Below are 25,596 nucleotides of genomic sequence, written 5' to 3' on the forward strand. Positions count from 1 at the left end.
TTATTAGGCATTTTCTACGGTTTGCATTTTGTTGCTGAATTTCTGTTTTCCCTTAATATATTGTCAGTAGTTGTTTTAGACTGACTGCATCTCCATGTAGTTTATAAACATGAAATCTAGTATGTTGGAGGTTCTTGCCATTTTTCTCGAAATTTAAATGCATCACTTTCTCGAGTTTCAGTGGTGTACATTGGAAGAACTACAGAGCGTGTGAAGTATATGGCTAACGGAATAAAAAAAGTTTCATAGGGGCATTGGAACAAGCTACAATGAGACAAAAATCTTATCAAAATCAAGATTTTTTAAATCGTGGATGAAAATTTCCATCCAGTATCTTACTTGTTCTAAAAAAACTTCTTGTCGGCTAATGTCTTTGGGAGCTCAAAGAATAAATTGGGAACAAACTTTGTCGTCAGAATTTTCAATCAGGCCTTTTTGTAAGTCACTTATTAGTCACGACCGGGGCTAATTTTATTACCAAAAACCAACGTAGTATTTCAAAATTAGAGGGGTACAAAGTGAAAATATCAGAAAACATCACAGTAGGTTTCTGAAATTATCTAAAAATATAACTGATTTGGCAACATTTAACACTTGTCAACTAATGGATGAGACTCTTGTTTAGAGAAGATATGGACTGCCACCGGTCTTGGATTTTCACAACTCAAACTGACCGAATTCATGTTGCAATCAATTGCTGGTTGTCGTTTCTGGAATCCTTAGATTTCATTATTTAAGAGAAGAGATCCAGGAGTTCTTCATTTCAATTCTCGTTCAACAGTTTTTGTTTGGGTAAGTTTCTCGTCGAGGTTTTTTTTTCATAATTTGCTGTCTTTACTCCATTCATGGATGATTGTTTTAATTTCTCTGCTATAGTGATTATTTGTCATGTAAAGTTGATGTTTTCAAATACTTTCTTGATCCTTTCACATACGTACATGGAGTATATTTCTTCCCATCACCATGAATTTATCTCAACAGCCCGTTAATTTGATATATGTCCAAAACACTGATTTCCTAAAACACCGTATTTCCCCCTTCCTCACCACTACCACCTCCTCTGCCACCCCTCCTCCTCCCTTTTGCCTACTACCTGCTACACCTTCCTCTCCCTTATTTTTTTATCCCTTCTCCCTCCCTCTCCTCCACCTCCATTTTCCTCCTTCTCCACCCTCTTTCTCCCCTCTTTCCCGCGATCCCTTCCCTTTTTCCCCTATCCGATTTGGACCAGTGGTGGGAGGGGGCGGGGATAGATAGAAAGATGGGGGAGGAAGGGAGCAGAAGGGGGAAAAAGGAAGAAAAGAAGGAGCAAGAAGGTGGCAGTCGAGAGTGGCAGTGGTGTGGAAAGGGTGAATTATTTTTATTTTTTTTTACAGTGGTATATTTGTTTGTTGGTGTTTTCTTAAATCTTCTACAGCCAGAAACGCACTCATGTTAATTAATGATTCTTTCAATTTGATCACGAGTGCAGCAAAATCACATGGCTTCATTTGGCAAAGTTTATCTGTTTGCTTGGCTCTTGTGGGGAAGCTTAGGGGTTCAAGTGACAGGCGATGATTCCGAGATCAGACGTGTCTGCGACAAGACAGACTACTTTTACTATTGCTACGATTGCTTGAGTGGAAAAAAGGGATTCAACAGCAACGGAGCAGACTTCGGTGGCAAATCCATCTTGTGCACTAGTAATGCATTTGTCATCGTGCGAAGAACAACTTTAGAGTTTTCATTAAATTCTACCGGACATTTTCAAGAAACGACAAAGGTCTGTTTGGAAAAATTTGACTCATGCATGGGTTATTGTAGAGCCGCACTTAAAGCATGGAGACTGAAACGAAAATCAGATGCCATCCAGTTTCTTAATTTTGGTTATGAAAAGTATTTCGACTGTGATAAGCTGATAACAGACCCCATCTCGCAAGAATATGTCAAACAACTAACCAAAGCAAAAAATCTCATTGAGGTGTCTCTTAGAATTGTCGCTCTCTCATGATCAGCATTAGTTTTGCTCCAAATTAATTTGTAAAATTGGAGTGTATTATTATTATTATTATTATGTTAATGTTCATGGACTCCAGTTGACTTCAAGGCTGTATTATTCTTGTTACTTGATTTAAATTTACATTTATAGTATTGTTAGCAAATTTATCTGGTTAAGCGTGGTGATGTTATTTAGCGGAGTCCAAAAAAAAAAAAACTTCCACCTGATTCTTGTGTTGTAATTTTAGCTTGCCCGATGTAGTGAAAAATTTTGCATAAAGGGTACAAGATTTCCCTTATACACTTCCAGAGTTTATCAAGAGAGATGGTCATAAAGGCACATAGAGAGAGAGAGAGATGGTCATAAATAAGAACAAATTAAGCTGGATTAGTTGCTAGTCTTATCCCCTCAACAACCCAAGTGTATGATGATGACACATATTTGTATAATTTCTCTTTTTAAAAAAAAAAAATTAAGCCACTCCCGGAAGGTGAATTTGGCTTACACCATAGGCTTTGGAGCCAATTAAATGGCTTGGATTTGTTTTTTTAACTGAAAAGACTCAAAAGACTTTAGAAAACTACGGACAAAGAACCAATATGACAAGAACCTAATAACCAAGCCAAAAAAAATTATATATCCTGTTTAACATTTTATGTGGAGGGTAAATGACTCTTTCCTAGCTCAAATATTCATGTTCATGCCTCGTAACAAAAGCTATGAATGATTTTGTCCTAATTGATGCGAGATAGGAAGGCCATTATCATTCAGTATTCAACTTCCATACGATATTAATCCTGCATTAATTTTTGTTATTTTTTTCCAAAAAAGAAATAAAAAACTTTTCAATGCCTTTAAATACCACTAAATCGATGCAATAAATCTAATCACCTTAGATTTAGATTTCTGAGACTCCAACCTCGATAGCTTTTGCAATTTTATTTGAAATACAATGTTGAGAATTGCCCTTTTAACCTTGTTTTGCTGCCTCATGGCTGCACCATACCTACAAAATGTGAGCGGAGATGCAGCTCTAATAACCAAAGTTTGCTCCAGAACACCGCAATTTGACTATTGCTACGTTTGCATTCAAGGTGATGCTACTCGCGATAAAGAGGATGTAAAAGGGCTTGCAAGACAATCAATCACTTGTTCTGGGATACAAACGTTGTACGTTTATAATGATTTCGACAACTTGTTGAAGAATGCAACCGATCCTACGTTCAAGAAAACATGCATCCTGTGCAAAGAATTTATACTTGGCGCATTGTATAATGTTGGAGAAGCACGACAGAGCTTTAGGGATGGGGATTACAAGGACGCGTCAATTCGGCTTGAAGTATCTATTGCTAATTATAATAGATGTGACGAGGCAATTAAGAAGGTATGCCCACCTATTTCACAAGAGCTGCGTATGAACTTGGATAAGGTGAAAGGTTTCTACGAAGTTGCTATTGCAATTCTGTTCCAAATTTAACGAAGGAGGCCTTTATTTAACTTTTTGATATATAATGCTGATCAAGAACAAGCAACGCAAAGAAATATATTTGCGGGCCGGGGCATGATTCTTGAATGATTTGTTATTATTGTACCTCTTCAAAATGTTACACTATTATTCTGATCCGAAGTCAAGTATTACCTATAGTTTTGAGGATATGTCAAGATCACTGCCATATGTTGATGTACTATATTAGTGGAGCTATACAGGGATTACACCAAAAACTAACCAAAAGGACAAATTTATTGATTTGTGAGGTAATATGTAGAGCAGTGTTTAAAGTGGCGATTTACATGATAACAGATTAGATTAGATCTACTATATATAGTAATTTTGGGTGCTATGGTGCATAATTGTAGCTCTAGAAAGCATACAGTTTGTCTGGATATAAAATAATGTTATTTGAAATTTTTTTAAGAATAATACAGTAGTACATTCTATGATTTGATGTATGAAATAAAATGATTGAAGAACGTGTTTAGGATGCTTAGTTTATTTTGGGAAAAATTTAACAATTCAAACAAACTCATAATAGTTATATGCATACACTTCGTTTCGGTAGGGTGAAGAGCAAAGAGCAGTTTCAGTTTGTTTGGCCTTCCCTTAGGACTTTGATAGATTGAAGTTAAATTCGTCCCCATATTTTTTTCTGATTTCATATGCTGCAAGTCTGTAGGCAATTCCACTCACCTCTTCCTCCACCGAAAAAGCAGTCAAGAGGGCATTGAGTGGGAAGGAGGACTGACGAGTGACTATATTTTGCCTTCAGATATTGTTCTGAAGCTTGGTTCCAGATGAAATATTTACCTTTTTTTTGTTGGTTTTTATAATATAAGTTGTATACAATGTTCAATGCTTTGAAATTTGGACATTTCTTACTGATTTTTATCTAAGGAGATAATATCTCAATTTGCAACATGCTCACCATCTAGTGCAATTGTTTCTTTATTACACTTACTTGAAAATTGACTTTTATTTTTTCTTCAACGCTGCATACTTGACAGACTAAAATCAAAATTAAATGTCGGACAAAGGGCTCGACAACAGTTGATTATGTATATGACTAATTTTCAACTCTAGTATTTGATCGGAAAAGCAAAAAAAAAAAAAAAGAAATCGAACATGAAGAATCATAGATAAGAATACTAAAAAAAGAAATCATAAATAGATCAAAACTGGATTACTTGCTGGTCTTATCCCCTCAACAACACAAGTACATGTATGCACCTTTACATAATCTTTTTCTTTTTTTTGGTTTAAACCACTTCGGAAAGGTGGGTGGTTTGGCTAAACCCCTACATTCATTCGTTAAATAAGGCTTTGGAACCAATTGAATGTCTCAAAATTGTTTTTTGCAACAAGTCGGAATATGATTCATGGAAGCTCTTATCTTTCATACTTCAACCAATGTCAAATAACTCATTGTCATTAGCGATTTCCTATCTGCCCACGGGATATATAGTTTAGCCGGTCATGTAGTCCTTCTTTAAGGCATTGACCAATGTTCGAGTCTCGTAGTTACCGTGTTCGGAATGGGTTGGAATGCCCTCTCCCGAGCCGCAGGGGGATTAGTCAGGCCGAAAACCTGAATACCCTCTGTGTCGAGAAAAAAAAATTAGCGATATCCTGTCCTTTTTATTTTAATTTAGGCCCTTATGATCTATGATAGGTATTCTCTTCATACTTTAAACAATGTCAAATAACTTAATGTTATTAGAGATTTCCCTTCTTTCCTTGTGATTTATGGAAGTTATTCGCTTCATTTTTCAAAACAATGTCAAATAACTCAATGTTACTTTTGAAGAATTAATGCATGGAATTTTTTAGATTTTAGTGAGATAGCTGCTTTTCAAGCCATAAAATATTTGAAAAAAAAAAGGAAAAAATCTATAATATCAACTTGATTTCAGAATAAAATCTACCCGATTTCAGATTTGAAGAAATGCTTTCCTTAGCTCGCGTTTTTATATTCATCAATAAATCTAGCTAGTTGGAGAATACTACTACGTAAGAAAATAGAGAAAGGTTAGAGGGTTTGGATAAACATGAGATTGAGCAAATATTAGAGCAACTAACAATTAGACATCTCTCTAGGGGAAAAATTAGAATATTCAACCTAAAACAAGGTTGTAGGCAGATTACCGATTGTCTAAACTAAGAAAGCCAATTTAATTCAAGCAATTATGCTATGCGTTTAAAGTTTATATAAATCTGGCAATTGCGCGCCGCAATTGGGTGAATGGACATATCAAAGAATCTTCAAATTTAGTGAGAGTAGCTCTCGATGATTATCAAAGATGTGCCCAGACATTATGGACCTTATCATTTCCACAACAATTTGTTATATATTAATTTTAGTACGTTAAAGGGATATTATATATAGAGTTGCTATAGTTGTACTCCATCAAATGTAATTGTAGCAATTCCTTACCCTTTTCTGGTTTCATTTCACCATAAACATTTTTATCTTAGACAGATTATGGAAGCAATTTTACTTCTTCACCCATCTGATTCCAGTATGTGGTACTAGTTATAATATGATAGGGATGTTTGAGGATAATTATTAGTCATTTTTCTTTTTCTTTTTTTTGGTGTAAGACATGTAATTAGTTCGTCCAAGAAAGATCAGGAAAGTATTAAATGATTTGGTTTAATATTGCCGAATTTGCAACTAAATTTAGCTATGCCTTTTGTCAACTAGTCACATTTCATTTAATCTGGTGAATGAATAAGCTTATAAGTGCCAATGAATGCAGAATCACAAATCACAACCACCCCACCCCCATCCAACCTTGTCACAAGAAACAGTGGCAACAAGATGCTGAGATTTGGTCTTTTTGGGTTGTTTTGCAGCCTCATGGTAGCTCAATACATACAAACCATAAGCTCAGATGAAGCACTTGTCGACTACATTTGCTCAAAAACACCAGAATATGCATATTGCCAAATTTGTTTTTCGGAGGACGAGCATCGTTACGAAAGGGATAAAAGAGGGCTTGCACTATTAGCCATTTCTTGTTGTCAATCACAAAGTGATAGTGTTCTTATAGATCTTGAAGCCTACCAAAGAAATTCAACAGATACCGGCTTTAAGGAAACATGCCGATCATGCCAAATTTATGTTAAATCTGCTCTGTTGAATATACTAAATGCAAAAATTTATTGCAACCATGGACGTTATCATGTAGCTTCAGCAGTCATACACAATGCTATACGTGATCATCAGAGATGTCTCAAGAGAATTGGAAGCAAGCAGATTCCCCCGGTTTTTGATGGTGAATTCTTTTTGTTAAAGGGCTTCTATAGAGTTGCTAGAGCAATCCTCCTTCATATTAAATGAAACTGTCAGTTTGGAACTGTATTTGATTGGGTAGTATGAATTTCACTTGAACTATCTCCAGTTCCAGGAGAGAACTTAGATCCAATACTGGGTAAGTCGAAATTTTGAATCTCCGGATCTAATATGAGTAGCTAGCTCTCAGTAACATAAAAAAAAATGTGCCTAGAGAATGGTTACCTTGCCATTTTCACCAGAATTTGGTATTGATTTCACTATATTAAAGGGACACTAGAGAGTTTCTGTAGCTCTACTTCTTGAAGTATAAATAAAAATATAACAATTCTTTACCCTTTTTTTTCCTTTTGCTTTCATCATAAGCTTTTTATCTTTTTAAAAAAAAAAAAAAAAAGCATCTTAGCCAGGGATTGCTACATGTTGCCTTTTAACCACCTTATCCATATGAATTGAATATACAGTCCTAGTTAGACCATAGGGATGTCTTCTAAATATAATTCTTAGTCATTAGTTTAAGATGTTTTCTTATTCAGACTTGTCATTGACTCATCCATCAAAGATGAATATATGGAACCAGTGTGGTTGTCATTGATTGCCAAGCGTGGTGAAGAAAGATGCACGAGTCACAAGAAAGTATTAAATGAGTTCGGCTTCATATAGCCAAAACCATTACTGAAATTAGCTATGCTTCATGTCAATAAGTAGTAGTTTTTCGTGTACGTTTTGTAAATCAACAGAGTTTAAAGTACCAATGAATCCACAGCTGCAACCACCACAGCATTTGATCCCATACACAAAACAGTGACAACAACTTGGTCTCCTTGCCTCAATTTGCATCCTCTTAGCAGGTGAATACAAAGCAATTTGTAGATGCAGATGAAGCACTGATTAATTAGGCACATGCGTTCAAAAACACCAGAAATGGATCCGTATCACAACGAAAGGGATGAAATAATGCTTGGATTGTGTCTGCTCTTTCTTGTTCTCAATTGCAAAGTTATAGCGTTCTTGACGATCTTAAAGCCTACGGAGAAAATGCAACAGATCCTGAAATTGGGTATCCATCGGTCCCGTTTTTATTGAATTGTTTTTTTGTGGAAGTCAAATTCAACCAATGTTGCATCTAATTGTACAATCTTTAGCATTCAAGGATTGTCTTGTTAGATGATAGTGGTAAAGAAAATCGGTTCAAGATTTTCTTGTGACAAAATCTTAAATTGATTGGGTTCAGTTCATTTGAAAGACTGTTCAATTGTCGGTCAACAAATATTTAGGAAATAAATTTATGTAATGTACACAGCAGGGATGGTTTTTACCCGTACTATTAGTGCTAAATAACCTTAAACTAACTACACTCTCTACTCAAATTAATGGTTTTGCAGCCTAAACTTCCTGCAAAGAAAACAAAGAATGAGGAATAAAATGCAGGAATCTGTAAACCACACCACTCAAGCAGGTGAATCGTCTTTAGCAGGATCACTTGGGAGAAGCATAATTTCCAAAGCCTAATCTCATGTTTATTTACAATTCTAGAGCTTTAATAAAAAAAATTCCGGTCGATGACAAAATGAATTTGACTATCTTTAATTCATTCAGTTGATGCCAATTTCTCTTCATCAACCTCGAAGGCTTTTCTGGCTTGTTTCAACTCTTCATTCATAGACAGCAATTCTGTACAACGATTAAGCTTCGGGAGGTCCTGCAGAATCAGATAATGACTTATCATTAGTCCAAACTGGCTGTAGCCAAAATTTTGTAACATACATAAAGCTTGTCAATTGAATTGAAATAATCATAACACAAAAACTGAGGATATCCAAATTTAAGTACAGCGGCAAAGATAATTGTAATACAGGTATTGGTAATCCTCAGGGAGAGTCTAACACAATTTGGAGGATTTATCCAATTTTTGAATTTGAATGGCATCAAAAAGGTAGCCGAGCAGAATATACTCTGGCTAACAATTGTCAAGAGAGCTATTTGTTCAGAATCCCTTTTGAACCAAAAACAAAAGCAAAAGCAAAAATTCCTCCAAGGTAGCAAAAGAATTAAACAAAAATTGAGACATAAAAAGGATCAGACACGTCTTAAAGCCAATCGCACATCGAACGGACAAGAAATGCAGATGAAGAATAAATCTGGCAGGGGAAAAAACATTGTGTCATAATCCCACCAAGTCCTACTCCTGGGATAACTTTAGCACCCCCTGTGACCAGAAAACAACTCCATGTATGGGGAATGATGAAATGCAAGTGAAATAGTCATCACAGGTTAAAAACAAACACAAAATGAAACCACTAAGATTAAGGATTCTCCAATCAGAAGGAGCCAATTAAATTTTTATCTGACCAACTACATGAGAGCCGAGAAATCAATGTCTTAATCTCCTGTATATACTGCTAGATGGAATTTATGAAATTATACTTCTTGGGCTGCAAAGATGCTTTCCAATGAGGTGCCTAGAATTATAAGTATCAAGTTTTTATGTCCTTTTTAATTCAGTGAAAAAAGAATAAAATGATCCGTAAACCTTCACTCGCCAACAACTAAACTCTTTGGGACGAAGATAAAAATTGTCAGATGTGCTGCTATTTTGAACATTAAGAATCTCACATGCTATTCTAGGCAACTTGAAAATTCCAAGTATGTTATACATCTAACAGCTATATAACACAACAATAAAAGCCCATCAACTCATATCCTTATATTCTGCAGCAACTTCATAATTCTAAGGATCTGGTTTAAAGTTATAGTTTTATCTTCAACCATTTGGTGAGATATTTAACTTCCTCAACAAGAATGGCCATGCAATACACCCACTACATCACAAGTAAACACTCTACCCAGCCAACTCCCATTACCTTTTCTGGTCTGACGGAGCTGAATTGCAAGAAAAATGAATAATTTCTTAAAACAACTAAATTCATATGTCAAATAAGTCTTATAAAAAGTAAGGCTAAGCATACATGGAGGAAAATGAAATGGCCAAAACATGCATTATACGTGGTATTAAAATCATGTGCTGCAGGAAATTTTACCTTCCTAATTAAAAACAGAAAGTCCTCAGTCAGAAGCTTTCCTCTTTTTGATGCAATATCTTGAGCTTTATGGACCTGCAAAAGTTAAATATACAGAATCAGACCAAAAGGAACATACAAGCTCTCCATTGTAAGTTCCCTGAGTAGTTGTTTATCTTGTATATGAAGGATTTTAGCTTACCATATCTGTGACATACTCCACAACAATGTCTTCCACAAGTGCCACAGTCTCGGGAAAAGGCTGCAAGTACAACAGAAGAAGGTATGACACAAGTAAGATTTTTTCCTAAAAAAATAACCAAGAAAAAAGGACACACATGATTTTACACCAAATAAAGCTAGAACAAAACCATTTCATGATATCTGCAACAATATGATTGCTAAGCCTATAAAATCATGTCCTAAAGATGATACTTAATACCAATTTGACCAAAAAAATGTCCATGACCTCAGTGTGTTACTTATACACAATTACACATTCTAAACATTCAAACCACGCATCCAGAATAATTGGACCTATTTGGAAAATAACATCATCTACCAAGCACACTATACAGTGCTCATTAATTTACTTAAATGATATCAATTACAAAAGGAAACAGAAAGAAACTTTTGTTTATTTCTTTAAGATTGACAGTAGAAATCCTCCAATTCACGACTGAAGTAGTAGCAAGCAATGCACTGCAGATAATTTGTAAAGATATCAATAGAAGCAATCAACATGGTCAAAGACTGAAGAAATTAAGACATAGTTGATTGCCCAAAACTTCAATTCCCCTATATTTCTAATACAGAGGGGCATTTATGTGACCTACCCCGAATTATTGATGTCACATACCCTATCCTCTGGTTTGTGTTACATTCATAAACATTTGGCAGTCCACTAATGCCATCAAAATTTGCCACAATTATGAAAAAAATTCATCATACTACTAAAACTACATTATTAAGGAGGTCATTAGCAAGCACCACATAAAGGTGACTGCCAAAAGGTATCACCTAATGATAATAGAAAGAGATATAAGGCAAACCTCATGAAGGTTTGGAAGATTGGTTTTATGTACCCTTATGATAAGATCATAACTCCTTGCATTTTTTCCCCCAAAAGAGAAACCAAATACTTTCCCCCTGGTCTTCACTAATGTGAAAGAGATAAGTATATAATTCTTAAAAGTAAGATAAAACCAAGTTTTGACGACTAAAATTTGCAGCAGGAAATAAGTATTGAGTGAAAGGTGATTAAGCAATAGAGATAACACGTACATTTGGATCATCGCCAAAGCCATACATCATGTGCTGCACTGTTACATCAAATCAAATAAATAAAAAAAATTAAAACCAAGCATACCTGTCTATTCAAATGAAAAGATGAGCGAAAGTAACAACTCTCCATTACTTACAGTCTTTCTGAAACACTCCACGCTTGCGCTTAAATGAAGTTTCAGATGATTGGGAAGACCCCACTTTTGTTTTTGACGATGCTCCTGCTGAAGGGTTGTTCATCCTCTAGGTGCTGCTACCTCCTACCTCAGAGCAAGATGAATGACTTAAATCTCCATTTGGTACTCAGAAAGACACATATGATGCAGCACCTTCAACAGTATATGTAACCACGGTTTACAAACATGGAAAGAAAAAATCTTTTCATTTCATAACTTTGTCTTGGATGTTTCAATATCTCAGAAAACCAATAATGTCAAACTTAAATATTTCTCTAAGAAAGATACCACTTGCACGAGAAATTGCACAAACAAAAGAAGGATAATCAACCAAAAAGAGAAAAAGAAAAAAGCTCTAGTCGGTATTTTTAGCACTCAACAAAAGCAACACCTGGCGTAATCAATGGACTTGATCAAGTCCTACAGGCTGAAAAATGAAAAAGAATAAACAACATTTCCTTTTTTAACCCAATACTTCACGAAGCATAACTTTGGTTGAAATTTTTAACAGAATAGTTGAACATACAACCATCAATCTCAGAATAAACCACTTGGTAACAATCCTATAACATTTGTCGAGTCGTATGAAATACAAACGTCATATTTTTGTAAGTTACCACAAAATTTCCAAATTCAAATTCAATTCATAATAAACTAAAGAATGAAAACTGAAATATACAAGAAAGTTTTGGAAAAAATAGAACACGTTTACGAAATATAACCTACTTGTTTTGTGCACGGAGATGAGCCAAATCAGCTGCTTTGAGGTGAAATTTATGAACCCAGAGGCCAATTAAACTGAAATTAGCAGGTTTCCGGTGCAATAAAAAGAGAGAGAGGGCCAGAGAACGGTCACCGGAGGAGTGCGGAATACAGTCGCCGGGAGATTAGGGAAAAAGAGGAGAAAGCAGCGGCAACGGCAACTGTTTTTATGGTTTGGGTCTGACAAGTGAAAGCTGTATTCAGCTTTGAATGTCCATTAGAGCCCATTTACAATTGGTAGATAAGTTACACTCATCTTAAGTCCAAACACTTCGCTTTTCTTTTCAGGCCCGGTACGTATCATTTATGTTTTACAAGCCCAATTAAACCTTGTCATTCTTTTGGCACCACCTTTGGGGCACGTATTGGGCCTTTTGAACATTATATTAAATTTCAACTGCAATCAAAATGGACACATTTTTTTTTTTTTTTTTATCAATCTTTCCTACAAAGACAATGTTCAGTATTGAATAAATGATAACTATATAAAATTTGAATTTGAAATTTAACTTTTGCATATATGTCAGGGATATAATCATACAACAATGATAGTATATACACCTTATATAAAATTTGCTTTTTTCTTATTTTTTTAATCCTAGCTATCTATATCACCAGGATTCTTAGCCAAATTTCAGGATACAACAAAGCATATTCATTAATTCCATCCAAAATAATGATGAATGATCCACATACAAGCAAGCTATCCGGTTAAGAATATGTCAAAATTTGATTCACATAGAATTTCAATTCACTTAATTGTTATATTTAAATTAGACTTGTAGAACATTGTACTTTTTTCGAGAATACAATCATCCAACATATAAGTGGACAAGTAACTCATATGGCAAGGAGTTAGATTGGGTTGTGTGTTAAGATGGGAGGGATTGCAAATAGGATTGAAAACAAGTCTCAACCAGCCGGATAGAGGTATGTTTAGAATTGGTTTGAAGATTAAAATAAATGTTTGAATTTGGCTTGTGTTCGAAAATGTTTTGAAAGAAACTGATCGAGTTTGGTTTGAAATTTTATATGCATGTTCACAGAAAGTTTGGTTTGGCTTATTAAAGTATTAAACTCAAGCACATACAATCAAAACTTGGCTTGGTTTGAAATTTCATTTTGTATTACATAGAGATTTTCACCCTAATTTGTTGCTTTTTTTTCCTTAATTTTTGCTCTCTAATATTCAAGAAATTTATTATGATAAAATAAGGATGTGATTAAAATCAATTATGCCTATTCAAGAGACAAGAGTATTATATGCTTGTTATTTTAGAAGATAGGCAATATATTGGAAAGAAATAAGCGGAGTTAAAGGAAGAAAATTATAGGTATATTTTTATGAAATTTACTTTGCTATTCCTGAATATATCGAGTCGAACAACATGAAAATCGTGATTGGTTCATTAATATTTGTAAACTTGAAATCATGCTTGAATTTTGATTGATACCTAAACAAATAAAATTGAATGAGGCTGATTCGAGTCGAGTTCAAATTAAATATTAAGTTACTTGGTTCGATTTGTAATCCTAATTGTAAGTAGGAGGTTCTAGGTTCTCAGGACCTCAATAACAATTTAGGCTTTATATGTTGAGTAGATTTAAGCAACGCTTGACTTTTGACTTCTAGTCTTCCTAGATAAAATGCTTGTCCCCACTAATCCACTCCAGGGGGATATCACACGGCCAACAACTAACAATGATCTTGTATATTATTTATCTTCTTTAATCCAATATATTACCTGGATAATGCAAACAACTTGCTCAATGCTGATCAATTCATTTAGAAAGTTCACGGCCTAATTATCATCCAATTAAAGATCATTGAATCATAACCACATGGTGGTCCACCTGACTTCTGCATCTGGTTTCCACTCACTGGTTATACTAAGCTCACTTTTTCGCTTGGTAGTCGTGACAAATCTGAAATCTGCATCTTGACTTTTTTTCTGCAGTATTAAGCTTTTCTCTTGTTTACTGCCATTTTAGAGGTCCTCAGATTAGGGCCACAACAATGATTTCGTGAGCCCTAGTTTGGATGCTACATTAATTCTTATGCAATAGCTCAATACGTTTACCTGAATGCACATTTTAGATTGATGTTGTGCAAAAAAATCAGTGAACTTCAAACCATTTTGTCTGTATCAAAGTCTTAACAATTCCTTTAACTCTATCAGCATTATAATCACATTCTATCTTATCAAACAATCAAATCTTCAGTCAATAGTTTGTGTCAGAATCATTAGAAATTGGATAAGAGACAATGGATATTGATGAAATTGTATCCTAAGCATACAAGTAAAATACAGCCTCTCTTTATAGTTTCTAGGCATAGAATGTACGTGAAAATAGGAAACCTGTAAACTATATAAGTTAGGAAAATCAATCTCCAATCAAGAATCTAAAATTAATACCACGAATGCATCACAGAATTTGATGAGTGTAAACAGTAAAATAATGTCTATGGACACAACATATACATCAAGCATTTGAAGTCCTTGACGAGATGCACATGCATGAATACATGTTCTATCAAGATTGGTTCAATAACGTTCCAATCTTTATCCCCCTCTCCACCATGTTTCCTGGTACCAAAAAAGGAATTGATTTGTAAAAGAAACACAAGAATTAAATTTAAAAAAAAAAAAAGGAAAAGCATCCCTTTATACAAAATGATAAGCTACTACTAAGAGTTCAGAAAAAAAAAGAAAAAAAGAAAAGCATTCTTTGGTTCAAAATGATAATGCATAAATCCGTATATATTATATGGTACACCACAGTCACCTGCAGATCTTAGAAGACCTGAAGGTTGTTCATGTGGGTAGCAGCATCCCATGCAACGTGGTCATCATAACAAAATCATCTTTTACGACTTACTATTCATGAATCCTGAGTTGCTTCTCTTTTCCTTCTTTTTCTTTTCCATATCATTCATGGTTGAACACTCTGATTTCTTTTCTCTGATCTCCAGAGTCATAGAAAACGGCTGCTCTCAGATATTGACAATGCAGAAAAAATAAAATGAAAAAAAAATATTATTCTAATGAGAAAGGCTCTGCTGCGGCTTTTTGGTCCCATTACCCAAGCCTTTCTTTATTGTGCTTTTCGATCTTTCAATATGGCGTGGAGTTTTGGTCTACGTTCTTCATTTCTGCATCATCTGGACATAATTAACTTATTTTATAATCCCTTGTGTTTTGTCACTAAGTAAGATTAGATGTACTTAGGACGAGAATTTATGTCAACCTTCTATTGGTTAATACTTTGTCCTTTCTTCCTTTGGGTCTTTTTCTTGTTTGCATATAACGGTGATGATATGAAATATTAATTAACTGCAATTAGATGTGCTTCCATCTAGGATCGATGTATAGTAACTAAGAAAAACCTCATAAATTTCACAATTAAAAGAAATTTCCATTGGGGAACTATTACAGCAAATTATCACTGGATTTATCTGAAGATGATGTCGAGTATCAGAACTTTGTAACTGGACTTTATTATGGATGTGATCGAACGGTTAACATCAAGAAGTGGACAAACTAAGCTGCCTTGTTGACCAATAAATCAACCCTGTTCAGGTTAAGATTATGATAACTTTTGGTGAAGTATGATAGTTAATCATATATTTTCAAGCTTGGGATCATGAGAGGCTACGTCAATTTTATGTGTAACACCACACCATGCAACGGAGGAACAAAGTAGGATTTTATTTATAAGCTTACCAGAAAGTTTTAGCATCTAAATAATGAACTCTAGAGAATAAATTTGGAAAGATTTATATATATATATATATCTTGATAACTTCGATATTTTGCTCATCTACGTAGTAACTTGCAATCTTCTCCAGAATGCAAGCAACCGATGGAACAAATAAGAACAAGGATTGAAGCAAAATAGAAAGGAGGTTGTCTATACTTTATTCATAGCAATTGGATTTAAGAAGATAGTGTTTACTTCATTCACGCATTGGTTAACACTTAAACCACGAACTTGGATAATTCTACTCTGATTGTAGTCTAAAGGAGTGTTAAGATATGTACAGTTATTAGTTAAAGCATTTGGCAGCGGCATTACAATGGAATAAAGTGAGGCCATGAGGGTGGTCACTACTCACTAGCATTGCATTCACAAAAAGGCCTTAAATCTTGGCACCTTTTGCCATTCTCTGCTTCAAGATAAAGAGAATAGCAAACTGTAAAATCAAAAAGCTTCTCTAAAGACTAATTCAGTCAGTAAAGTGCAAAGATATCCAACCTTTTGCTTTTTGGAAAAGTAATAATACTCTAAATTGTCCCTTGGCTTGGTTCCTTTTCCTTCGGATTTCTTTCTCCAGTTTTTTTCCTTTTTTTTTCTCTCTTTTTGGGCTAGAGCTGGCTGTAGGGCGGTACCCTCAAAATCCCTTTTAACAAATCATAGCCCGTGTATCTATTTATTTTACCAAGTACCACTGGATAACTTTATGAATTTTAATTTCCATTACCAAACCCTCATACTCATGGGTTCGGATTGCCCATCGAATATCCTCTACCCAGTAAACTGAATAGTTCCAAAATGTAAAATTAATTTTTACCAAACTAAAATCAATACAGATATCATGTTAAATTAACATACTATGTTGAGTTTTTAACTTAGGTAAAAACATAGAACTTGCATAAGAAAAATTCAAAATTTAATGAAGGGTTAAATCAACATTTTTCTGTCTTTAAACATTAATTATTTTCATTTATGGCATTGCGTAACGGATATTAGATTTTTAGGATCCTCTTATCAAATTCTATCGGCTTACCTATCGATAAACCCTTATCAATACTAAACCCTAATAGATAACTCTTTGGTCATTTAATTGGATTAACCATCGAGTTAGATACTTGAGGGTATCGACTTTTACCCTACCCCTTACTATCCTTATTTTTCATGGCATTTATTAATAGAATTTTAGGTAAAAATAATTATCATTATTAGAATGCTAAAATTTTTTTTAGGGAAATTCTTGGTCCTTTTAGGATTACATATCCTCAATTTATTTCTTTCAATGATGATAATGGTTCATATTTTAAAATTTTCAAGTTATTATTATTTAATGATTAAAAATACTTGTTTCACTATCCAATGGTGGATTTAACTTGATAATATGATACTAAAAAAAACTGTAGAACCTTCCTCAAAATTTTTTAAATATGGCTGATCTTAATTAACGTACTCTTTCATTTCAAAATATATATATATATATATGTACGTATTTATGTATGTATGCATATATGTATGTATGTATGTATGTATTGCAAGGAGGGTTTTTAGGATGGTTAAATCAGAATGTTTCCAACACCTTATTCTTTTTTTATAGAAATTTGAATTTTTTAAATTGTTATAGATCTTTTCATGTCTTTTGAATTTAAAAAGTAAGAAGTGGCTTCACTTATATAGGAATTTGATTTGAAATTTATTAATGTGAGGTAAATAAAGAGGAAACATAACCGATTACTAAAAGTATACAAATAAATAACAATATTTTATCCTTCAACTTAGTAATCCTAACTAAAAGGACAATTTATATAGAAAACAAAAACAAAGTCATATTCATTGGTCATGGATTAAAAAATCAGGAATGGCACCATTCGTGAACCCTAAATTATGAAATCACTAAATAAAAAACAAAGTACTACTAGCATTTCAAAATAAAAATTTTTATTTGAAATATCTATTTTAGATGAAAAATAATACAGTAATAAAAATAGCACCAATTCTACCAAAAATTAAAAAAAAATAACAATGCAATTTAAAGAAAAGATATAGAACTTTTGACCCCAAACTATATATCTATTTAATTGTATATATTTAATCCAAATTCGACCTTAACTAAATTTGAATAAGAGTGCAACGCCCAAATGCTAAGAATAGTCTTGGGTATTATTGGTTATTTTATGTATTCTTATTGTTTTCTTCATATGTAAATCTACAATTACTATGTCATTTTTATATATTATTTTTGTAGTAGTTAGGGTTTTATAAGATATTATCAATGTTTCATTTGCATTTTGAAATGCCAATATGTGCAACAATTGTGATTAATCTTCATTTTTATATGCTTTTTATATTTTGAGAGGTAAAGTTAAATATATTGTAAAAATGTTCAATCAAATTGCAGGTTATGGTTTTCTTTTTTTCTTTTGCTTCAAATTTTATATTTTCAAATTTATTTTGAAAGTACAAATATAAGTATATTTTAAAATTGTAAAACCAAATTGCAATTTATGGAAATTTTTTTTTGCTTCAAGCTTTAACTCTTCAATTTGTATTCAACCTCAATATTTCTCCTTTGAAAATTTGGAATCATTCAATTCAAAATTAATATGAAAAATAACTAAATATGATGTGTTTGTACTTTTGTATTGAATTTTCATTTTTATATTTTACTAGCCAAATTCACTTTATTATAGTGTAACATAAGTATATGTTAAGTTATATTTTGAATAAATAAAAGAGAAATAGTAGGTGGCAAGGATAGGAAGCTAGAGGCTAACTATATGCAAGGGAAAAGGGAATAGTAAAGAGACAGAGTGACTAAAAAAGTTGAAAAAAAGAAGGTGAACTACTACAAGGTTAGACGAAGAGAGGAGAGAAGAAAAAAGGGGATTGTTGGGACATAACCGGAAGGGCGGTTGTGTGGTAAGAGTTTTGAAAGTCATAGAAAGTAACGGAGAGCCAGTTATCAAGCAAGAGAGGATGTAAAGAGTGATAGTTTTTAATAATTTTAAAAATTTTAAAAACACATCTTACAAAGATTTTTAAAAAAAAATTTATATTAAAGTTTATGAAGAACACTATTTTATAAGCACTCAAGAATTTTAGGATTACAAGATGGAAGAAAAAATTTTCTAAAAATGAGGAAAATGAATTAGTTAAAATTTATATTTTTAATATTAAAAATTTTTATGTATGGGTATAACATGATATATTGATAAATAGGTTTACAATTGCTCTATCATGTAAATCCTTATAAATTAAATTATTTTATTCAAATTGATATCATGCATTGATAGAGAATAGGTAAACAAATTTTGATTTCAACTTATTTAAGATACTAAAATTAGCAAAATACATTTTGTACTTATGAAATAAACTTTTTTTAACATGTTAAGAATATACTTATTTGAATTTTTTTGCCTTTTTCATATACTTTATCCTATACTATAATATATAAGTATATATATTATTGTTTTAAATTGAAATATAAATCCGCTATAATATATAATTATATATATTAGTGTTGTTTTGAATTGAAATATAAACCCGTGCATTGCACGAGTGAGAATGCTAGTTGTATCCTAAGGTCAATAGCCAAGATGTGTGATAAGATTAGCTATACACATTTACGTTACATATTTGAGGATGTGATAAATTCAAACAATCAAATGCGACCAAAAAAAAAAAGCCAAGATATGTGATAAGATGATTTGTAGCTGTGTGATAAGATAAAACTGTACACATTTACGTTACATATTTGAGGATGTGATAATTTGAAAGAATCACATGCGGCCAAAAAAATCCAAGATATGTGATAAGATGATTTGTACCCATTTACGTTACATGTTAGAGGATGTGAAAAAACAACCGATCGTGTTTGACAATTGTTTCAATCCTCGATCTCGGTAAGACTAGTTCTTGGTTTTTTTTTTTAAAAAAATTAATTTGGGTATTTAGTCATATTGGCATAGAATACTTAGAACTTTGGTTTTTTTTTTTTTTTTTAAAATAAATGAAAGGTTTTGAATCCAAAACCTCCTACTTACAATTCTCTCACCGTACCACCCAACACGACCCTAAAATCAATACATATATCATAATAAATTAATACACTATATTGTGTTTTAAACATGGGTAAAGACACAGAGGTTGCATAAGAAAAATTCAACATTTGATGAAGGATTAAATCAATATTCTTTTGTCTTTAATCATAATTATTTTCATTTATGTCATTGGGTATTAGGTATCAGTTTTTAGAATCCTCTTATCAAATCCTATCGATTTATCTATCGTAATTTCTCATCAATTCCAAAACCTATCAAGTAACTCTTCAATATCTAATTTAATAAGATTAATCATCGAGTGAAATATCCATGAGTATGAACACTTATTTTTTGCTTTACGAAGGGTGTTCATATAACCCTTTTGTGGTTTATCACTGCCGTTCTGCGTCAGCTTACATATGCGACAAGATGCTCCGCGCACATTTACGTTACATATTAGATTCAAACAATCAAATGTGAAAAAAAAAAAACAAAAACAAAAGCTAAGATGTGTGATAAGATGAGTTGTACAGATTTACGTTACACATTAGTGGTTGTGAAAATCTAACCGATCATGTTTGACAATTGTTTCAATCCTCGATCTGGGTTAAAATTTGTTTTTTTTTTCGTTTTTGGTTTATTTTTTAATTTTAATTGGGATATTTTGTCGTATTGGCATAGAGTCCTTAGGCCTTAAGGTTAATTTATTCCAGTTCCGTACTTAATTCTTAATAACATCCACATGATCTGCCACATCCTCAAAGATGTTACTACTGGCAGAAATACAGCGTATCAAGTTTTACGTATAAAAAAAAGGGAAAATCGTTCAAAACATCCCTCACATTTTGTGAAATAAATTTTTTCGTCTTTCACTTTTAAAAATATAATTTTACGTCTCTTACAAATTTACATTGATCAAATTTGGTCCCTACTTAGGTTTTTGACTAATTTTTTGTCAGAATTCATCATGTGCCTTGCACGTGATCATATTTTAAGGGCAAAATTATCAAATCAAATTTCATATAATTCAATTCATAACCCCTCACATTTCATAAAATAAATTTTTTCGTCCCTTACATTTCACAAAATGAATTTTTTCATCTTTCACATTTTTCAAAATGAATTTTTTCATCTTTTATTGATCATGTGCTTAATAATTTTTTTTAAATCCATGTATATATCTATTTGATTTCACTTGAACAGTACGAATAGCATGTGAAATCAAATAGAGATATATTACATACTATTCGTACTGCTCAAGTGAAATCAAATAGATATATACATGTGTTTAAAAAAATTGTTAGTTTTTCACTTATATTCATTTTCTTTTACTCGAAATTTGAAAATAAAGATGACATTTAATCCTAAATATTATCGAGTGTTTATATCGAATTAAATTTGGATAGAAAAAGTAAACAAAAGAAAAGTATGACAAAAAGAAATAAGTGATTGGCACTTTCAAAATTTAAGACAATCACAAAGCAAGTAATTCAACTGTTGGTCTTAAAAGTGTCGAGTAGAAATTTCAGATTTAAACTGAAATTTGTTAACACAATTATAGAATTCGAGTTAAGACCCATTAATTAGATGACTTTATTATACAACTCAATAAATAAATTATTACCAAAAGAAAAAAGTCACAAATATTGAATAGGTTCAAATGATGAAATCATATAAATATATACGTGGGTTTGAAATAAAATTATTAGTTTTAAACCCCAATATATATCTATTGAATAACATGTGTATAGCTATGATTAGCATGTTTAGATGAATCCAATAGAGATAAATTACTTGTTATTCATACTGTTCAGGTAAAATAAAAAAGACATATACGTGAATTTATACAAAAAAAGTTATTCGTACACATGATCAATGAGGGATGAAAAAATTTATTTTGAAAAATGTGAGGGATGAAAAAATTCATTTTTTGAAATGTAAGAAACGAAACAATTCATTTTGTAAAATGTTAGGGACGAAAAAATTCATTTTATGAAATTTGAGGGACTATGAATCAGATTATATAAAAATTTGATTTGATAATTTTACGCTTTAAAAATGATCACATGCAAGTCACGTGGTGAATTTCGACTAAAAACTAGTCAGAAACCTAAGTAGGGATCAAATTTGATCAATGTAAATTTGTAAGGGAGGTAAAATTACACTTTTAAAAGTGAGGGCAGAAAAAAGTCATTTTGTAAAATATGAGGGACGTTTTGAACGATTTTTCCTAAAAAAAAAAAAAACGAAAGTTGTACGTATAAAAAGAGAATTCTCAATCGCAAAAACTATGGCAGATTAATGCACTTTTCTTTTTGTTTCTGCTGCTCCTCGAGAACTGAAAGGCAGGTATGCCCTTTATTCGCCATTTTCCTCTTCATTTTCTCACTTCTCTTTTTTTGTTTGTATCTCCAGTGGTGCATGAAACATCTATGACTTTTTTATATATGCATATATAGCATACCACATAGTGAGAGGCTCCAAGAAGCGAGAAATACAATAATATTTGTTGTTGTACTCTCTATAACATATATGGCATGGCTTCCAGTGGTATTCAAGAAAGTTGTGTTTGATCTTTGAAGATCTGTCCTGAAAATGATTGATATCTTTGCACTTTATTGTCACTGATCAAATTCAGATCTCAAACATTTCTTTGTTGTCTTCTTCTGTTTTTTAAGACTATCATTGTCTGAAACTCCTGGTTTGGTAAGAAAATTATTGCACCAGACCAAGTCCCCTGGATGAAGTCTTGTTGGACTGGACACAATCTTAATCTTGGGGTCCTAATTCTTACGTCCTTTTGGTTTTTCTTGTTTTTCCTCCGCTTAATTCTTTCTCTTTTTCTTTTGAGTTGAAATGTGTTCTTTTTCCAGGTCATAGCGTAATCAAGATCAGGTGATGATTGTGATTCTGATTCTTGAGTCTTTGTTTGCCTTGAACTAGGAGCTTTGTCATTCTTGTTCTTCAGGTACTTCTCTTCTCCTTTATGCGTTTTGGCCTGGAGAATTTTGAAGCTTTTTTCTGAATTCTGAGTTGTCCTGATCAGGCATTTTGTCCCTTGCTGTTCTAAGTTGTGCTATCGCATATAAGCCTGGTTTTTTAGGCCAATCTTCAAGCTTAATTCCTCGTTCCTGAATCACAATTCCTCCATGATGAGGTGCAAAATTACTAGTCTGCATTACGCTGGCAACCATCCCTGGTAATAAAAGTACTACACGAAATAGAGGAAGAAAATTTTAGATTGGTCATGTTTTAGTCACCATATGTATAGGCCTAAAATTTTTAAGGGATTGATAAATTAAAATTTGCTCCATCACAAACTAAAATTAAGATAGACCCAATGGGCTAAAACGGCGAAATTCATTCCAGCAATTCTTCTTGTTTTGCTTGTTCATCCAGAAATTTTGCAGTGAAGAGAGGAACAAACATGAACGTGATACGAGAAACGCGGGGACGATCTCACCCTTTGACTGAAAGACCAATTAAGGCCCATGAGATTTAAAATAAACTTCAAAATGGGACCCCAAACGGAGGTATGATAGTAGTAATTTTGATTGACTAAGAGGTCAAAGTAATTCATTGAAAATGGCCAAGCCTGCTAATTAGCCTCAGCTGCTGTAGCGCCCCCCTAGAAAACTCCACACAAACGAATGTTAGGCCATAAACACTCCTCTTGGTCTTGGGGTTGGGAGTTTTCACTTTTCAGTTTTGTGTTTGGTTGTAGTCTCGAGAAGAAAAAGTCCTCGAACTTGATGCCTGCATTTGGTGTCGGGAGAGTCAGGTCCTTCAATAAAATACTTGCATATTACTGCAAAGCTGAAACTGTTGCTTAACATGGCAATGGTTTGAATCCTAAAGTGTTGTTGTTCACACTTCACACCCTTTAATCTCAAAATTTTCCACCTCTTTATCTGGCGTGAGGCGAAATTTTAAGAGGGATACATGTAAATTTAGCTCTTCCCTTTAAATTTGATTTATTAAAGAAATACAAATTTAATGATATTCTAAGAAAATTTGGACCTGTTTGCTTATTTGAAATGTCACACTTGATAATTGTCTATAGCTTTGGTAAAGAAACAAGATTAATGTCCACATACATTTAACATAATGGTATTGTACTAGTCAATTGGGAGGATTTAAGGAGAATATTTGTGAGTTATAAAGGCTAAGCAAGGAAAGGAAGTAGGACAGAGATTGCTTGAGCAAATCTAGCTAAAATGGGCATAACTCATTTTCGGGCAAGTCTTGCAAATTGATTCAAGACACCATATACAGACCGTACAACAATCAATATCTATTCATTTTCATGCTTATTTACTGGGAGTCGCATCACTACGTTAAGACAGCATAGTGACACATAGCCCACATTCGACTGTGTACACATACTCACATAGTAAGCAAAAAGAAGCAAAAAGAAACAAAGCGTCTTGAGCTGTTCTCCTCCTCTTCATTTTCTCATGCTTCTGCTGCCTAAACCATGTTTATTTTGCTTCTGATTTTCAAGAATAGACACCTAAAAAAAAAAAAAAAAGGAGCCCATCATTTTTTTAAAAAAATAATATGGTTCCCTTCCATTCTATAAATATCTCTCTGGCCTTGTGTTTTACTTTTTCCTTATTCATCTGTCATGTGAGCTAAACTCATGCTAGCTAGACACCCTTTAGTCTTTTAGTTTTAGCTGTCCTAGCTAGCAGACTTTTAAAGTGAAGACTAGACAACGAACCTCACTTTCTAGTTTCTACTGGCTGGTTTTCATCTGATCAAACAGTTTTCCTTGGCGGTGGTGCGACAGTCGTGGAAGAGGCTGAGCTCTGTCTGAGGCTGGTGGCTGCAGTTAAACGATGAAAGCTTTGGAGAATATTTGGGTGTTCTGGAAAATGGCTTCATTTTCTAGCAGCCATTTGCGCTCAAGGGCAACTGTAAAAGCTCCTCCTTCGCCGGTACTTCATGTTTTGCAGGGCGCTATCCATTTCCTTTGATGTCACATCACATTAGATATTGAGGGTTGTGGTGCTGGTGGAGGAGGAGGGGGACCGGCGGCGGTGAGGGGTGGTAGCCAGCGCAAATGGTGGGAGTGATATTGGCGGGACGGCTCAATCTGATTATGTTACATATGGTAATATATATGATCTTTAATTTAGTTCATGGTAAACTAAACTATGATTTTGCCTAATGATGGTGTTTTGTAAAGAATGGTATGTCAAAGATTTGTCCCAAATTATTAGAATTTTGCAATTCTTTTTTCTACACCAACAGATTGCTGCATCCTGGGAATAGAAAGCTATCTCTTCAGTTCTGGAAAATGTGAAAAATGATAGTCCAAGTTTTGCTGTCTCATTTGGGCTTTGATCTATCCTCAATGTTAGCTATAATTTGGCTTACAAGTTCCACTGTCAACCGAGGCATGATTTGTCTCTACGGCTGCTAACCATAGTTACAACATTGCTAATCTATGCTTGCTAATCTCCATTATGAATACTATCTTTTTAATCAAATTTTTTTTGCTTGTCTTGACTCTTGACTACTAATACTAGTATAAGGTTTACAAAAGAAAACGGAAAAAAATAATAATAAATTGAGCTGGTAATGTGATCAATTCCATGAATTAACTGGAGTGTTGGATTTAATGAATCAATGACGAATGCTTGATGTTAATTTGCTGCCGGACGCCCATATTTTTTGTAGTTGTATGATTTGTCTTTTACGTTCAATTGGACAACTGATGTGGGCTGTGGGGTAAACTTGAAAATGATCGATGGAATAATGATATATTTCTAGCAAAAAGATTATTGATTC

General features: G+C 33.2%; 3 protein-coding genes across 4 annotated transcripts; 2 read left to right on the forward strand and 1 right to left on the reverse strand.

Moving 5' to 3' along the window:
• The first annotated feature begins 2,969 nt into the window (after window positions 1-2,969).
• On the forward strand, window positions 2,970-3,455 carry LOC113773637 (pectinesterase inhibitor-like). The gene has a single exon (XM_027318269.1). The coding sequence runs from the start codon at window positions 2,970-2,972 to the stop codon at window positions 3,453-3,455; it is 486 nt and encodes a 161-aa protein (XP_027174070.1).
• A 2,767-nt stretch (window positions 3,456-6,222) lies between these two features.
• On the forward strand, window positions 6,223-6,816 carry LOC113773638. The gene has a single exon (XM_027318270.1). It carries the CDS (start codon window positions 6,223-6,225, stop codon window positions 6,814-6,816), a length of 594 nt encoding a protein of 197 aa, XP_027174071.1.
• Window positions 6,817-8,182: 1,366 nt separating this feature from the next.
• Window positions 8,183-12,165, reverse strand: LOC113775235 (transcription initiation factor TFIID subunit 13). Of its 2 annotated transcripts, none has more exons than XM_027320025.1 (6): window positions 11,975-12,165; window positions 11,210-11,332; window positions 11,073-11,110; window positions 9,991-10,050; window positions 9,810-9,884; window positions 8,183-8,470 (listed from the first exon to the last, which is right to left on the reverse strand). In XM_027320025.1, the coding sequence occupies exons 2-6, from the start codon at window positions 11,310-11,312 to the stop codon at window positions 8,360-8,362; spliced, it is 387 nt and encodes a 128-aa protein (XP_027175826.1). In that variant the 5' UTR covers window positions 11,313-11,332; window positions 11,975-12,165; the 3' UTR covers window positions 8,183-8,359. The 2 variants fall into 2 exon arrangements, with proteins under 2 accessions (XP_027175826.1, XP_027175825.1); XM_027320024.1 differs by having other exon boundaries at window positions 11,210-11,401.
• Between the last annotated feature and the right edge of the window lie 13,431 nt (window positions 12,166-25,596).

The sequence above is a fragment of the Coffea eugenioides genome, chromosome 6 (genome assembly GCF_003713205.1).
Source record: "Coffea eugenioides isolate CCC68of chromosome 6, Ceug_1.0, whole genome shotgun sequence".
NCBI classification, from domain to species: Eukaryota; Viridiplantae; Streptophyta; class Magnoliopsida; order Gentianales; family Rubiaceae; genus Coffea; species Coffea eugenioides.

Coding starts and splice junctions, on each gene's coding strand:
- LOC113775235 (XM_027320025.1), bottom strand. CDS start 11,312: ATGAACAACCCTTCAGCAGGAGCATCGTCAAAAACAAAAGTGGGGTCT. Junction 11,111..11,209: donor TGGAGTGTTTCAGAAAGACT/GTAAGTAATGGA, acceptor TTGATGTAACAG/TGCAGCACATGATGTATGGC. Junction 8,471..9,809: donor TTCTGTTTTTAATTAGGAAG/GTAAAATTTCCT, acceptor CTGATTCTGCAG/GACCTCCCGAAGCTTAATCG.
- LOC113773637 (XM_027318269.1), top strand. CDS start 2,970: ATGGCTGCACCATACCTACAAAATGTGAGCGGAGATGCAGCTCTAATA.
- LOC113773638 (XM_027318270.1), top strand. CDS start 6,223: ATGAATGCAGAATCACAAATCACAACCACCCCACCCCCATCCAACCTT.